The following is a 16,488-nucleotide window of genomic DNA, read 5'->3' on the forward strand; positions in this document are numbered from 1 at the left end:
AAGAGATCGGTTGTTATCGGATTACGTCGTTGAAGAGAAATTGTTCAAGCCATGTTTCCGAAGTAACAAAGACGCGACGGATGGCCTGGATCGCAGCCATTCAAAGATCAAATATAACGTCCCAGAACCCTCCAGCTCACAGGTTAGTCTGCTCCAAGCATTTACACGAAGGTCAGTGTTTTTTAGTAGTTAATACGTCATTTTCATAACATAATTAGTGATATAGGTTACAAGCAAGTCTGGCGCTGAACAGAAATTGTCGCGCTATGCTCCTTTGTTTATTGTGCATAAATAGTGAATTGTCCTGACACAATATTGCGTTTCGCTTCTGTTATTATGGTACATTGACAAAAACATATACTTTTATTCACAGGATAAAACAGGTTTTTTGTATCACTAATTGCCCAGTGCGATTACAGCATACAATATTGTTGTCACTGCTACATTTCTGTGATGCTACCAGAAATTATTTCCACTACTAATTAATTACCGTTGAGCTCAAAGGTCCTATTAATAAACGGTTAAGGAATGTGTATTTATGACGACGATTTGTGAGACTGGTAAACTTATGATACGTACGATGGTCTTTACTTTCTACACGGTGCATTTCAAGGTCCTGCACCCATCCGTCGGTAAACTGTACCTGGGCTTGTTGCAGTGACCGGAAGTTACTAAACTTCACGAGTGTATGCACTCACTCCAAGAACCGTATAATTATAAATATGCATATAAATATGCTACGATGAGATAGCTGACTTCATCTAACTAGCAAATGTTGTCCAGGCTACGTTGGTGATACAGTTTTTTTTAATGTGTATGATATTTTTGTCATGCGATTTTAAAGCTGGTCCTACAACCGCATCCAAGAATAACATGCAGCTTATCTCAGAACTGTCGGTGAAAATTATTCTTGGAGCTAAGTTTAATTGAGCTGCATTTTAAAGAGGTGCAATTTCACAATTTGTGTATATTTTCTAAGTTCACTATTTTGTCATGTGTTGAGAAAAACACAGATTTTAAAATTACATGGTCTAATATTTACATTTAGCATAACTGCAACATTATTTTTTCTTTTTTTTTTTTAAAGACTCGAAAGGACTTGAAATTCAAAGTTTCAGACTTGTGACTTGACTCGGACTTTTACACCAGTGACTTGAGACTCGACTCTGACTTGCCTGACATTACTTGAGACTTGAGGATAAAGACTTGAGACTTACTTGAGACTTGCAAAACAATGACTTGGTCCCACCTCTGCTATTAGGGACCCTAAAGCTCCCCCAAAATAGGGAGAAATATTTTTTTCCCCAAAAATTAAAAAGTCATGCAGTAGAGGGCTAACATGGCAAGTTACATTCAAAGGTAATCTATTACAGATGTTTGAGGTTATCCTTGAAAGGCATAGATACAAGAGTGTGCACCTGGGAGTGCTTTTGTGGTCACAATGGCCTGCCATGCTGTGGTTATTTGATGATACTTGCTCTGTCCCATAGTTGTGAGTTTTCTGTTTGTTTGTTTTTTGTTTTTGTTTTTTTGTTTGTTTTGTTTTTTTCTTTCTTGCTTTGTGTGTTTGTTTGTTTTTTTTGTTCGTTTCTAATTTAAAAATGAAAATAAAGCTTAGGAAAAAAAAGGTATTCTATTAATGTTATTATTGTTTTTATTGGAAAAAAAAACATTAGTATAAGTATTAGTATAAATTAATATAATTTCCAGGTCAATCATAAATCAAAGACTTTTTTGTACAGTTGTCATTATAGTATTGTATAGTTAGTAATTAGTACCCTTTTATCCCTAAATTTAGCATATTATTTGTTGTAAATCCTAGTTTTATATCTCTTGGAGATATATCTTTTATATACTTATATAAATGCACCATAGGGGGCTTGGGGTGAAACAGCATTTCGGTACACTGTAAACTGTGTATACTCATGTATTGACAATAAAGATCTTGAATCTTGAAAGACTTTTCAATACTAGGCAGATGGGATGTACCACTATGGGGGTGGAGTGGAATAGTCCCATTGATAATACCCTTTAATTTCCCTCTCACCTTTTGGCTTTCAACACCGTGTCACCTGAAGAACTGGGCCCTATTTCAGGAAGCCGGTTTAGTGCAAACTCTGAGTAAGTAAACCCTGAGTTAACGAAAACTCTGGGTTTTCGGTTTCACAAAGCGAGTTTAGATTAATTCTGAGTGAGTTACTATGACGACACACTCCGTGAAGCTAACCTGCCCCCTAGCAGGTTTACTTCAACTAACCCTGACTTTCTCCGCCTCTGTGTCGGAAACCTGACTGTAGGAAGTGTCAGACATGGCGTGCCACTTCCTTGAAGAGCCAGTAGATGTTGAAGCCCAAATTCTCCGCAGAGCTCTCCGCCGGGAGAGAGTGATTAGAGCGCGTTTGGACATTTTATCATTTCCTGATGATTTCCTGTGTGAATGTTACCGTTTTTCAGCACAATCTATAATTCATTTGAATAACATCCTCAGGCTTAATATTACTCATGTGACACATCGCGGACATTCTCTCAGTTCTGTACATATTATTTGTATTGCACTTCGTTTTTGCAAACGGGAGCTTTCTGTATAATATTGGTGACGCTGAACACGTTTCCAAGGCTACCGTCTGTCGGGCAGTCAGGAATGTTACAGTTGCACTGAAACGTCTCCTGTACTCGTTTGTGGTGTTCCCCGGTCATAGACCCACACGATTTATCAAAGAGGGATGCCACAAAATTGCAGGTATCAGGATGAACAAAACTTAATTCATGATGTGGTGATACTTGAACTACTACTTAAATTTTACATTTATTCTCACGGTTCCCAGGCATCTGTATAGATGGCACTCACATTCCAATCATTGCTCCTTCAGTAAATGAAGGAGACTATGTGAACAGGAAGTCTTTCCACAGCATTAATGTACAGGTACATAGTTCCCTGTAGCATTTCAAACTAACAAATTATTTCATTATAGTAATGGATGCTAATTTGTGTTCTCTGCACTGTGAAGATCATATGTGATGCTGCCAACATTATCACAAATGTGGAAGCCAACTGCTCAGCCTCTGTGAGTGGTGGTGGTGGAGGACCCCCACCTGTTTTTCGGGCCTCCGCTTTTTTCTGTTGGCTATAACGGGTAGAGATGGACCGATCCGATATTACGTATCGGTATCGGTCCGATACTGACCTAAATTACTGGATCGGATATCGGAGAAAAATAAAAAATGTAATCCGATCCATTAAATATCACGAAAGCACCTCACAAAACTTGCAACACGCTGTAACTCACCTCAGAACGTTAGCATGTCAGAGCAGTATGCATCACGTGATAGAGCGGCTGTGGCATGGGGACCTGTCGGTGGTCTGGATAGCATTTGGAGCTTCGCTAGCAACCCAGCATTTCATCTCCGACAAAGTTATCCCGAGAGAAGTAAAGCAAGTGTGTAAGTCCATCTCTGAATGTAAAGCATTCCTGCGTTAAGCTTACCAAACGATATATGGAGACTGCCTCTCCTGCTGCTACTTCAATCATGAAACTGCTTAACGATCAGCTGATCGGCTTTTCTGTCGCGAGTCTGTCTCTCTAGTTTGTTTTTGGCCCACTTTGCACCAGAAAGAGTAAACCAGCGGCTGAACAACAGCAGCACGTTTAAGCTTGATCAGCTATTGTTAGAATGTATTTAATATTACTTTCTACTCCAGGATCTTTTTCTACGTAGCTGACGCTGGTAACTGTGCAGGGGCGGATCTAGCAAAGTTTAGCCAGGGGGGCCGATAGGGCATTAACAGGGAAAAGGGGGCACAAAGACATACTTTTCTTTCTTATTCTCATTTAAAATGTCTAGCTTTTAATAAATAATTATCTGACACCCAAAGTTTTAATTTGATGCAAAATGAATAGAAGTCCATTACTGTATATAGTAACTATTAAGTCTAATATATATACCCTAGTAAGCTATAGTACTTTTTCCCTTTGGGAAGGTACCATCTGTGCAGTCTGCAATTTTGTTGAAGAAAGATGTTGAATCTATTTAATATTTCTTGAAAAATAATTGATTTCTGTGCATTTTTTTTCACACTGCATCAAATTAAGGTTGATTACGTCGATTAAGCATCATGAGGTGGAGCGTGAGGGGTGGTTCCCTATTTTTTATTTTTTTATTTTTGTTGTTGCTGGGAGTTGGAACCCTATTAGTTAGGTTGCTTAATATTTACGCTAAGTACTCTTTAAAATACCAGAATAGGGAGGATGGTGTAGGTTTAAGTTTATTAGATTGATCAGTATTGCTGAACTATGAAATATTTTTTTTTGCATACAGGTATAACAGAATAGCTTTAGTGTAGTTGTTGTTTTAAACTTGAGTATGAACTTATACAAAATGCAGCAAGATATTTAAAAAACAGTTTTGTTGATTAAAAAACACTATATCGGATTCATATCGGTATCGGCAGATATCCAAATTTATGATATCGGTATCGGTATCGGACATAAAAAAGTGGTATCGTGCCATCTCTAATAACGGGTCACATTTGAGCACACAGAGTAAGCAAATATGTACTTGTAATGTGTTCAGATAATTTCAATAAGTGCTTACAGAGGGGAAATTAATGTAGCCTCTAACTGCAATTGATTTACATCGGACAAACAGACCAAGCACTATGGCTCATAATACAATTACACCTTACCTGTTTGGACTATATTTTTATATTTCATTTTTACTTGCTGCCAGGAACGTTTGGGGCCTGTTGGGTTGCACCTGCGCTCACATCACATCACAAAATAAAATGTGTAAAATAAAATATAATAAAATAACGTGTTAAATGGGTGGAAATCCCTAGATCAATGTTTAAATTAACACTCACGCATTGACTCTGTTGGCTATGTTTTGCCATGCATGCTCCCTTTCTTTGGCAGCTGAGGCTGTGTTACTTTTTTTCTGCAAAATTTGCATGTTATCGGCATATGCTGCCATCAGAATTTCGGCCTCAAGCGCTGTAAAATACATTGACCGCGCCTTCTTTCCCTCCGTCTCCATGGTGACTCGCTTAATCTGTGCTCCACTAATCAGGGCTTTATGTATCCTCGTGCGCGTGCTTAACTTGGGGTTAAAGCAACTCCGCGTTGATTGAACTAATTGTTATCAGCCTTTCTGAAACCGAATATTCCGAGTTGGACAGTTCGGGGTTACTCAACCCTGAGTATCGTTTTTCACTCTGAGTTTTCTAAACCGGCTTCCTGAAATAGGGCCCTGGGGGTAGATAAATTCAGCGTAATCCCATTGTCACTGCCAGCTTTTACCAGTATCTGAAAGCTTAATCCAACATATAATATAGCATATAGTATAGCATTTTAGTCTCATTCATGATGATCAGATAGCGTGTTCACTTCCATTTGTAAATGTTTGTCTTGGTGTCCGGTTGTTCATGTTTTCATGAGCAACAGTTGAGGCACTTTGCATTTGGGAGGAGTTTCTGGCCGAGTAGAGAGCAGAGGAGCCAGCCTCCTAGACAGTATTCAAAAGTTCGAGTGAGTGCACAGTGTCAGACATCAAGATCTTTGTAACAAACATTTTTGTTAAACATGGAATTGACAGCAGAAAGTCACTCCATTCCCCTATCTGATGGAAACAGCATACCCTTGATAGGACTGGGAACTTATGCAGATCCCCACGAGGTAAGATTCATGATTTAATTGTATATTGTATATCGTTGTGCATGTGTCACGAAGCAAAAACTAAATGAATAAATAAAAAATAGTGGTAGGATTTTTTGTTTGTTTGTTTTTCGCTGTGACTTTTGAGTGCTTATTATATTATTATTATGGTTGTTGTTATTTTATTTTATACTATATATTCCTTCCAGTACTACTTCTTCTTCTTCTTTTTTTTTTTTGACAGACTCCTAAAGGAACTGCATATGAATCTGTCAAAATTGCGATCGAGACGGGCTACAGACATATTGATGGAGCATTGATCTATTACAATGAACATGAAGTGGGGCAAGCAATAAGGGACAAAATAGCAGATGGAACTGTGAAAAGAGAGGACATCTTCTATTGTGGAAAGGTTTGCAAAGCATACTTGTTCGTGTGAGCCTCTCCTGTGCACCTTGACTGTTGAACTTTTTTTTTCTTTCTGTTTTTCTGTACACACATTCTGTACTTAAGTAGAAGTACATCTATTACTGTTCAAAACTACTCCAGTAAAAGATGAAGTACTGATTCAACTTCTTTACTCAAGTAAAAGTAAAAAAGTACAGGCTGTTTAGTAGCTGTTTGGAGGACATTTCTATTTCTGTGCAAAGCTAACTTAACCTTCGGCTATGTTAACACAATGATAAAATAATATTAGCAGATGGGAATACAAACTTCAGCCTAAGTTTTTTCCAATCTAAGTATACTCAGCTTGAATCTGAAGAAAAAGAAGTAAAATAAAATATATATATATCAGTCAATAGATCTAAGAATCATCAGCTAAAATTCATATGAATCTCTGCTACACTTGATGTAGAACTCATGCAAACTCATGAAACCACAGTCACTGTGCACCGGTCACACACTCTTCTTTACTTTAAACCCATCACAGTACACCAAACTAATCTCCAGAGTATTTTCATGTAGTCTTTAAATAGCCTCAGTTTGATTTGCATGTATCATAATATGCAAAAACACAATGTTGGCTCATAGTGACAAAAATCCGTTAAAGCAAATCCGTTAAGGCAAAAGTAACGAGCCTGTTTTACTACTGAAGTGCAGTATAGAAAATTTTATAAAATTTTAACAAATATTTGTGCTTTGTTACTTCCCACCTCAAGAGTTCAGTGATGCATGAAGATCATCAAGACTTTTAGAAATCGAACAACAAGTTCCATTAATAACAAATCCACAAAATCCTCATGTAGGTTATTCAGGGTGAAGCAGGTTGTTTTTCATCTAATTCATTGAAACAAATCCAGCACTATGACGGCATGCACAGGTTTTGGTTGCACCATTCCTAGCATGCATGTTTCTAGATGAGCTTTAACATCTATATCGAGAATGCATGAAAAATGCGTTTAGCAGGATTTCTCTGGGTGTAATTGTTGATGTCAACAAAAAATTTAAAGTTTAAAAATGTGTTTTTTCCTGTCAAAAATGGTGGCCAAAGTGACAAAAAAGTACAACTCCTTTAGTTATTTTAAAGTAAATAACTAATAATGCAAATAAGAAAAAAAGCCAATCTGAATATTATACCAATATTATTTCCCTGAACCACAAAAAAATAAGGAAGATAAAGTAAGTACATTTTGGTTTGTACAACACCTTTCGAGACAAACATTACAAAGTCCCTCAAGGCAAAAGTTAACCAAAAACAAGTCTAAAATGCTTTTGGCCTGTGTGAAACTTAAAAGGTATGGATAACATACGAATCGATAACATATTCATTTTCATGACATACCTTTGAATCTTAAAAAAAACCAAATGCTGAGTTCTGTAGCTTTTTTCTACATTTGTTAACTTTTCTTCTTTTCTTTTGAAGTTGTGGAACACATTTCATCCACCCGAGCTAGTACGACCTACTCTAGAGAAAACCCTGACGACATTACAGCTGGATTATGTTGACCTCTATATTATAGGACAGCCCATGGCTTTCAAGGTATGCACACATGTGAAAACTTAATAACAAGTTTTTAATTTTTACATTTGAATTTCATGAGGTTTTACTGCACCAAATGAAATACTATACTATACTGAAACACTATAATTTTCTGAAGCCAGGAGATGAATTTTACCCCAACGATGAGAGTGGGAAGTGGCTTTATCATGAAACGGACCTCTGTGCCACATGGGAGGTGAGACTTGGTGGCCTGCTTATTCAAGAAAATTTAGTTTCAGTGATTTCCTAACATATGTGAAGACAACATAACTGCTACAGAACAACAGTATTGGGTACACGCGTCCTTTAACTTATAGTTAAATACAAAAAGATATGTGGTAAAAATCAATGACAGCTTCAACAGTGTCTCAGTTTTACTGTTTCTGTGAGCTTTTAAATTGTTTCAAAGTTCAACGTTGACTATATTGTTTTATTATTGTGCTTTCCTATGTCTCTCACAGGCTTTAGAAGCTTGTAAAGACGCTGGCCTTGTAAAATCTCTTGGGGTTTCAAACTTCAACAAGCGACAACTAGAGCTAATCCTTAACAAGCCGGGGCTGAAACACAAACCTGTGTCAAACCAGGTTAGTGGTACATTATTGAGCAAGCAGTTGTCTGGAAATAAGTTACTAAGTACTTGTTTTCAGAATACTAAGGTCAAAAAGCTTTGCTCTTTGAACTAACTAACTGAAAACGCTCGGTAAGTTTTTAACTGAGATTTAAATGAATAGATGGAATCAGAGGCGCGAATAGCAGCAGGAAGATTGTTCCAGGGGCTAGGGGCTGCCAGGGCAAAAGCACGGTCACCTCTGGTCTTTAGCCAGGATCTAGGCTGCACTAGGAGTAATTGTCTTGATTATCTTAGGGTTTTCCCCGGGGTATATGAACTAAGGAGTTCAGTGAGGTAGCACGGCGCAGTATTGACACAGTTCTTGTGTAATTTGGCACTATTCAGCCTTTTCTTCTTGCTTCTTTTCCTTAAGAGTGGCTTCTTGACAGCCACCCTTCCACAAAGACCATTTATGGTGAGTCTCAACAAACTGTTGATGGGTTAGTTGAAGGATGAGATACACCACTCAGGTCCCATATCAGATCTTTGATACAGTTTTTCTGTTTTCTTAAGGACATAGCTTTTAGATGCTGTTCATCTGCTCTAATGGTTTTTTTTCTTGTCCAGTTTCCTCACACCATACTGAAATATGCCAAGTTTCCAGCTAAAAGCTCTTTGCTCATCAAATCGTGTTATTCATGGCAGAGATTTAGATAAAAGACATGGGAAGAAATTTTCTTTTACTACAGGATGCTAATAAGTCCCTAAAGAAACTGGTTCTTTCCTAACTTTTCTGTAATGTGTAGACTCAATGAGTCATTCTTTGAATTAGCTGCCTTTTTGTGACACTGATAACACTGATTTCATAGATCAGTGTTAGGTGTTTTAATAATCATGATAAAAGAGTGAAAAAATAGCTAGTGCCCAAAGTAAAACTTTGTCTTCAGAAAGCCTGGAGAACTATTGCTCAGCACCACTTACAAGAAACTGTCCTATTAGAAATATAAATACTCGAGACTTGGGAAATGTACAGTACTATATTTACCGTAAGATCAGCAGATAAATGTGCAAACCATTCTTCATTTTAAAAAGTAGTGTTTCAAGAGTCAATGCTTTTGTTACTTTATTGTGCAGCGGCAATTTATTAAAGTCAGAAGAAAGAATCTGAGGCACAACCAGCTGAAGGCTTTAGTTTCAGTCTTTGAATATTTGCGCATACAGCTAATGAACAATACAACAGAAAGACTCAGATTTTAGACATATGCCCAATATGTTTTAACTAAATCACACACACAGCTGTGTTTTGATAGATATGTGAACATTGTGTGGATAGGACATGGATATGTTGCAGAGGTATAGGAACAAAATGCAGGCAATGTATACCGCCCAGAAATGTGGGGAAAACTTCAAATTTATTTAAAAAGTAAGTTTACTGCCTGAAATATTATCAGTATGAAAGGACTGAACTTTGAATCAATGAAAGCATAACAGAGATAGGAAGTTATTATTTAAGTAACATGAACAATCAAGATGCACTTGGAAGTGTTGGTTCATAACACTCGCAAGGAATAAGCCAAGCTGTCTTCATCAGAAACATGTGTGTATGTATACATATGTGCTCTATTACAGGTTGAATGCCACCCCTATTTCACCCAGCCAAAATTGCTTGAATACTGCCGGCAGAATGGTATCGTCATTGTTGGTTACAGCCCGCTGGGAACATCCAGAGATCCATCTTGGTATGGGTCACACTCATTTTATGAGTAGCTAGTCAAGTTCTCAGCCTCTTGATTGACATTAAAATATCACTGTTTCAATAAAGGGTAAACCTAAAATGCCCCCCAATGCTGGAAGATGACCTGCTGGTATCGATTGCCAAAAAGTACAACAAGACCACGGCTCAGGTGTGTCTGCGGTTCAATGTACAGAGAGGCGTGGTGGTCATCCCAAAGAGCTTCAGCCCTGCTCGCATAAAGGAAAACTTTGAGGTTTGTTTATAATTTTAGGTGTGTAGGTAGCAAAAAGTGCCTTCTGAAAACCAGACGCATGGAATATAATCAGACTTATTTGCCAACTTTCCAGATATTTGATTTCTCTCTCTCTGACGCTGATATGAAGGCAGTTGAAGGGTTGAACAAAAACATCCGCTTTGTGGAGCTTCTCATGTGAGTATAGTGCAGCTTGTGTGAAGTTTTGCTCCTTGAACAAACGGCTCCAATTAATATTTCTCTTTTCTGGCTCAACAGGTGGTCTGACCATCCAGAGTATCCATTTCATGATGACTTCTAAACACCACAAACAGCAACACATTGTTCGAGAGTGATTAAATTTGGCATCTTTACTTTGCTAAAATAATATTTAATTGCTATTAGCTAATTAAAAAAAAAAAAAAAACAACTTAATTTTACAGCACACAATATAATACACTTCCTCGGGTAAAGGGTTTCACTGCTGAGCCGTGCTGTGGGAAGAATAATGAAGGTCTGCTCTCACAGATGTCTTTAGTTTTGTAAAAGTCTTACAGATAAGTTTTGAGTGACAAAACAAACAAACTTGGGATAGTAAATGTTTGCAAACTACAAAATAAAGATAAGGTGTGGCTAAATCAAAACAAGACTGTTAAGTATAGAAAGCTTAAACTCTGGACAGATGGTGTTCTCATCCTGCCAACACTTTCATTGCTCAGACCAAATCTGAATTGCTCAACCTGAATAACAGCTTTTAAAACTGAATTTGAATTAAATTTAGCTCTTGAATGCTTTCAGTTTCACTTCTCACCATTCAGTTTTAGTTCTTAAATTCAGTTTTTGGGGTCATACATCCGGGTCCTTCGAGAAAACTGCACAATAATCCAGCACAAAGTTTGCCGTTTCAGTGATAGTCATATCATACCACTTCAGAGGTGATCCAGTAATACTGCACTAATGAATTACACCAGGGGTGTTGAACTCCAGGCCTCAAGGGCCGGTGTCCTGCAGGTTTCATATATCACCCTGGGTCAACACACCTGAATCAAATGATTAGTTTCTTTACCAGGCTTATGGAGAACTTCAAGATATGTTGAGGGGGTAATTTAACCATTTAAATCAGCTGTGTTGGATCAAGGGCACATCTAAAACCTGCAGGACACCAGCTCTCAAGGTCTGGAGTTCAACACCTGTGAATTAGACTGTTCGCTTTAGCTAAAGTTATTAAGTTAGCTAAGGAGTCAGGATACTATATAAGACAGAAATAAGCCAAAATTACAATGGTTTGGACACTCTTTTGTATGTTTCCCTACTGTAGCGGTCTCTCAAAGCATACAGGACTTTCAGGGGGTACAAGATGATAACTGTGGAATTCTAATGGGAACAGTCGATCATTAGGGTTGCCAACTCCCTGAAAAATAAATAAGGGACGCCTCGTGGCCAGGGCCGGGCAAAGTGTGGTAGCTCTTTTTTTTTGTGTGTGAAATTTTTTTTTAACCATTTGACTTGAATTTGATTTAAGCAGATGCATATTCTTTGTGATATGACCATATGGGAAACAAATGATAATTTAGCCATTTATTTTTAGCTCAAAATAACATTAACACAGTAAAACGGGTCTCTTTCTTAAACAGAAGCCTGTCATGCTTAACTTTTGAGAATATAAGTAAATCTTTCTTTAAAAGAACTCTGTCCTGCTTAACTTAAAATTATATAAATTAATAGAAAACAATAGAACAAAATCATTCTTGTAACAGTGCACATTTAGTGCATTTAGTACAATTGGCTTCAGTTGAGGTATTATTTCAGCTTTTCTAATGCTAATCAGCTGCTCCTGTTTGTAAACACACTTGTTCCCATGATTACGCATCATAACTCATCATCATTATTCATCTATGTATTACTTTTATGTATTAGTCATCTATTTGTTGTAATCATCTATCCTTGCAGTTGTTTATTACACAAAATAAATTATATTATCACACTTCTGGCCACATAGCGCTGATATTCACTGCACATGCCCATATTAACCTTAACCAGAGGGTTTAAAAAAAAACAAACCAATGTTTACATACCATATCTGCTTCTGCCGTGGCCTGGTGGACAAGAAATTGGTTAAGGGTTCCCCGAGCTTTCACGCCCTTCATGTTCTCCGTGTGCCCACCATTGTGTGTGCATGCCTATGGAAAAAGTGCGCCGGCACACAGTGCAGTGCGCTTTATAGATGTTATCGTGCACTTTTCCAGCCAGGTGTTTTCCTTTTCCCATTCCTCCCTGTACTTTTGCAGCCTATTTTTCTTTCTCTGAGGGGAACAAACATTGCTGCTCTAATGCTGGGCTTACACTGTGCGATTTTTGGCCCATTTTGAGCCGATTTTTGAGTCATGCGACCGATTTGGTGATCGGCCCAATTTTGGCCTTCATCGTGCATCGTGTAGTATACGTGGGGTAACGAGAAGCGATTAACACCTCGAGCAGCTCCCGATCATCAATCGCTCGTAGGGCGTCACCGCAGCTGCTCACACTGCTCACGCGCAAACACGTAACCGTCGGCGAAAAAGACGGTGCAGCTTGGCTGTGCAGCGTGGCTGTGCAGCGTGTGATCTGGACACAGGCGATGGAGGCACAACTTGTAGAACTTTGGAAAGCTCATCCGAGCCTTTTCGATGTGGCATCACAAAATTATCACGACCACAACAACCGTGAAAATAGTTGGATTTACATTGCTGCTCAATCACAGCTGCCTGATTAATGTTTTTCATTAGAAATTTAGCAAAGTTGATGGTGGTGGTGTGCGTGTCTGTGTGAGTGAAAGACAGAGAGGGAGAGCGAGCGACAGATTTTCTGTTATAACCTTCATTTTATGGAGGCCCAGTGTGAGCACTCAGGTCGCATCAGAGCATCTTATTTTTCTACTACGACATAAAATACAAAGTGCATACCTCATTGGCCGCATTAACTTGCAGGGGTTAATGAAAACGCATCTTGCAGTGTGCACTCCTTCCCACAGGTGGAAAACAGACTGAACATTGGTTCCATCCTGGAAGCATTTTGTAAAAAAGTTAAATGTGTAGTTTTAAACCAACAATGTATACATTAAATCTGATATATTAAAATAAAGTATGTTACGTTCCCCTGAGGGGTCTAGGCGGTGAGGGGAAGTAACAAAAAGTGTCCGGGTCAGAAAAAGGAGACAAGGCGGCATGAGGGTTAAATTAAAGAGTTTTATTAAAGTAGCTCAACTAAAAGAGACGGACAAGCCGCTATCACCATTTAAGAAAAACAAAACTCAGGCGTTGGTCAATAAAGTAAAACGTAAGCCAAAAAGAGAGAGCAGCTCACTAACTGTAACCACTCACATGGCACTCTGGCCCAGAACTCACCTTTCCCTGGGCTTAAATCTCTTTAATTACTGACGAGAGTCAGCTGCACAAAAGGGAAAGGTGGCACCTCAGGCAGAAGAGGTAGTGGGACATGCCCACACAGGCACCTTCAGGAGGAGGCCCTGCTAGGGCCGTAACACCCCCTCCCATAAATACAAACCTGTGGTTTGTCAAGTGATTATGATAAACTATCTACAAATCAAGTCTGTAACTGTCACATCAACAAATTGCAGGCTTTCCACCTACCAAACCCCATAGCAACGGTTAGGCATTGCTAGCGGAAGCTGCCAACCCCATCTCAATGGGTTCAAAATACTTACTGAAGGTGGCCGCAGACCCGCAAAACAATGTCTCATGTGATAGCCAGGGCTTTTTTGAGCCATCACATGTGGAGAACACAGCAGGCAGTCAGAAGACCTTACTGCAACACTTTGCAGATGATTCCTCAAGTCACCGGTACAGGCATGTTTGTTAGCCAGGGTTGCCGGTCTTACTGGTGGTTTTATACACAGTCTGTCCCCCTGCGGGTCATTTTGAGGACCTGGGAAATTGTCAACCAGCGGCAACTCAGGGTTAGTTGACCTCTTACCCCGACTACATGACACTACTGAGCAATTATGCTCCAAGTGTAGCCTTTTACTAGGCCGGGCAACCTTGTCTGTTTGAGAACCTGGACTGACTTTTCTCAAAGCAGGCCCTTTTTGCTTTGAGTGTGCTTTCTGTTTGAGTTTCAGCCTCAAACAGTTAGCAACAAGGTGTCCAGGTTTGTGGCAGAGAAACAAAGCTTCGTTTTGGGTCTCGAAACCACAACTTTTTCAGCCTTGTTAGCTGGCCCACTCTTACCTCGCCAAGATGTACTATGGCACAGAGGGGTATCACATTCTACAGCATTTGTTTTATGAGTTAGGGTAAACTCATCTGCCAATATGGCAGCCTGCTGTAAAGTGGAAACCCTCTGTTCACTTAAATAACAAGCAACACACTCAGACATTGTGTTCTTAAAGTCCTCTAGAAGCACAAGCTCACGTAACGACCCCAAGTCATTAACCTGGCTTGCAGAGCACCACCTATCAAAAAGCGTCGCCTTGTCCCTATCGAAGTCAAGATAGGACTGACCCTGTGCCAACTCCAAACCTCGAAAATGCTGCTTATAGGCTTCAGGTATGAGTTCATGGGCTTGGAGGATGGCACTTTTAAGCTTTTCATAAACTAAGCAGTCCTCCATAGACAAACCAGAACAAACCTCCTGAGCCTTACCCGTCAATTTACATAGTAACATCACGCACCACATGTCTTGAGGCCATTGCAGTGCAGTCGCTATGCGTTCAAATGCAATAAAGAAGCTATGAACACTAGACTCACAGAAAACTGGAAACAGGTGGATGTTATTGCTCACAAACGAGCCTCTGGACACCTGTTCACCAACAGATGTAGGCCCAGTGCTCGTCAGCTCCAGCTGATTCAACTGGAACGCCATTTCAGCCTGAAGACAACCACCACACACCTGTGCCAATTCTCTCACAGGCTAGCCAACAATTAATGGTAACCGAACAACTTCCTCTTCTTGACCAACTTACTTTTTGCTGCACACACATTAACAAATACAACGTACCCAGTTCCTAAGCACACCAAACTATACCTACCTATCTTCTGGAGCGTGCTGGGCTCGAGGCAACTTTAAAGGCAAAGCTTCAGCAACTGGAGCACTGAATTGCCTACCCCCAACAGGGAACTAATCCCCACCCAGGATTACTCCAAAAATAAGAAAGACAAAATAATAAAAGAGTGCCCGAAGGAAGAACTTAAAAAGCTCAGCTGAACACTCACCTAACTTAACTGGGAAGGTGTATTTCTACTCTTCTCAAAAAGCAACACAACCATCACACAAAAGCCAAAAAAACAAAAAAAAAACAAAAACCCAAACACCACCAATTTCAAACTCCCTTTTCAGATCCCGGACGAGCCCCCACTTGTTACGTTTCCCTGAGGGGTCTAGGCGGTGAGGGGGCAGTAACAAAAAGTGTCCGGGTCAGAAAAAGGAGACAAGAAGGCATGAGGGTTAAATTAAAGAGTTTTATTAAAGTAGCTCAACTAAAAGAGACGGACAAGCCGCTTTCACCATTTAAGAAAAACAAAACTCAGGCGTTGGTCAATAAAGTAAAACGTAAGCCAAAAAGAGCAGCTCACTAACTGTAACCACTCACATGGCACTCTGGCCCAGAACTCACCTTTCCCTGGGCTTAAATCTCTTTAATTACTGACGAGAGTCAGCTGCACAAAAGGGAAAGGTGGCACCTCAGGCAGAAGAGGTAGTGGGACACGCCCACACAGGCACCTTCATTTATTATAACTTAAACAATAAAATTATTTTAATCTGCATAACTGCTGCTGACGGCAGTCACAGAGGTTTTCGGGCCTTTCAACAATCAGACCCCCTTTCCCAGGTGACCCAGGTAGGGTTGATCAAGCCCCAGCTATTTGAATTGTTACTATTATTATTATTACTGGGGGCTCTGAAATTTAAGGGGGTGGGGAACAACGCATAGGTCAAAAGAGAATGGACTGTATAGAGACCGATTGCGTCCAGAGGCGAAGCGGCGGTACTTGCAGAAAATAGCATGCATTGGAAATGTGGACCCGTATGAAATACGGAGGTGGAGTAGAAACCCTGAAGACCAACCGCTATTGACGTAGCCTGATATATTTTCGTACCTTGTCTGTGGAGTCAGCACGTACAAGTCGTCATTCAAACAAAGGTAAGTCAGCTTGAGTACTGCGAGTGAAATGCGTTTGATTTCCCTCCGAACATTCAGATTAGTGTAGCATAACTTCATTCATCAGGGGGAAATTAGAGTGAGAACATGTGGAGGCTCTGTTAGAGGGATAACTTAGTGAGTTCATTGTGCTGAAGAATTTAGTTATTCTTTATGGTTAAATAAATTGCAATGATTTATTC

The 16,488-nt window shown here is 39.5% G+C and overlaps 1 protein-coding gene across 2 annotated transcripts; it reads left to right on the forward strand.

The window, feature by feature from the left end:
• Window positions 1-5,419: 5,419 nt before the first annotated feature.
• LOC113009035 (3-oxo-5-beta-steroid 4-dehydrogenase-like) lies at window positions 5,420-10,952 on the forward strand. Of its 2 annotated transcripts, XM_026147079.1 has the most exons (9): window positions 5,420-5,672; window positions 5,896-6,063; window positions 7,516-7,632; window positions 7,751-7,828; window positions 8,094-8,216; window positions 9,812-9,921; window positions 10,005-10,170; window positions 10,265-10,347; window positions 10,429-10,952. In XM_026147079.1, exons 1-9 carry the CDS (start codon window positions 5,580-5,582, stop codon window positions 10,469-10,471), a joined length of 981 nt encoding a protein of 326 aa, XP_026002864.1. In that variant the 5' UTR covers window positions 5,420-5,579; the 3' UTR covers window positions 10,472-10,952. The 2 variants fall into 2 exon arrangements, with proteins under 2 accessions (XP_026002864.1, XP_026002865.1); XM_026147080.1 differs by lacking the exon at window positions 8,094-8,216.
• The last annotated feature ends 5,536 nt before the right edge of the window (window positions 10,953-16,488 follow it).

The sequence above is a fragment of the Astatotilapia calliptera genome, chromosome 17 (genome assembly GCF_900246225.1).
Source record: "Astatotilapia calliptera chromosome 17, fAstCal1.2, whole genome shotgun sequence".
Classification (NCBI taxonomy): domain Eukaryota; kingdom Metazoa; phylum Chordata; class Actinopteri; order Cichliformes; family Cichlidae; genus Astatotilapia; species Astatotilapia calliptera.

Excerpts from the sequence above, each read along its gene's own strand:
- LOC113009035 (XM_026147079.1), top strand. The coding sequence starts at position 5,580 with ATGGAATTGACAGCAGAAAGTCACTCCATTCCCCTATCTGATGGAAAC. Across the intron at positions 7,633-7,750 it reads GACAGCCCATGGCTTTCAAG|CCAGGAGATGAATTTTACCC; the intron begins GTATGCACACAT and ends AATTTTCTGAAG. Across the intron at positions 7,829-8,093 it reads ACCTCTGTGCCACATGGGAG|GCTTTAGAAGCTTGTAAAGA; the intron begins GTGAGACTTGGT and ends TGTCTCTCACAG.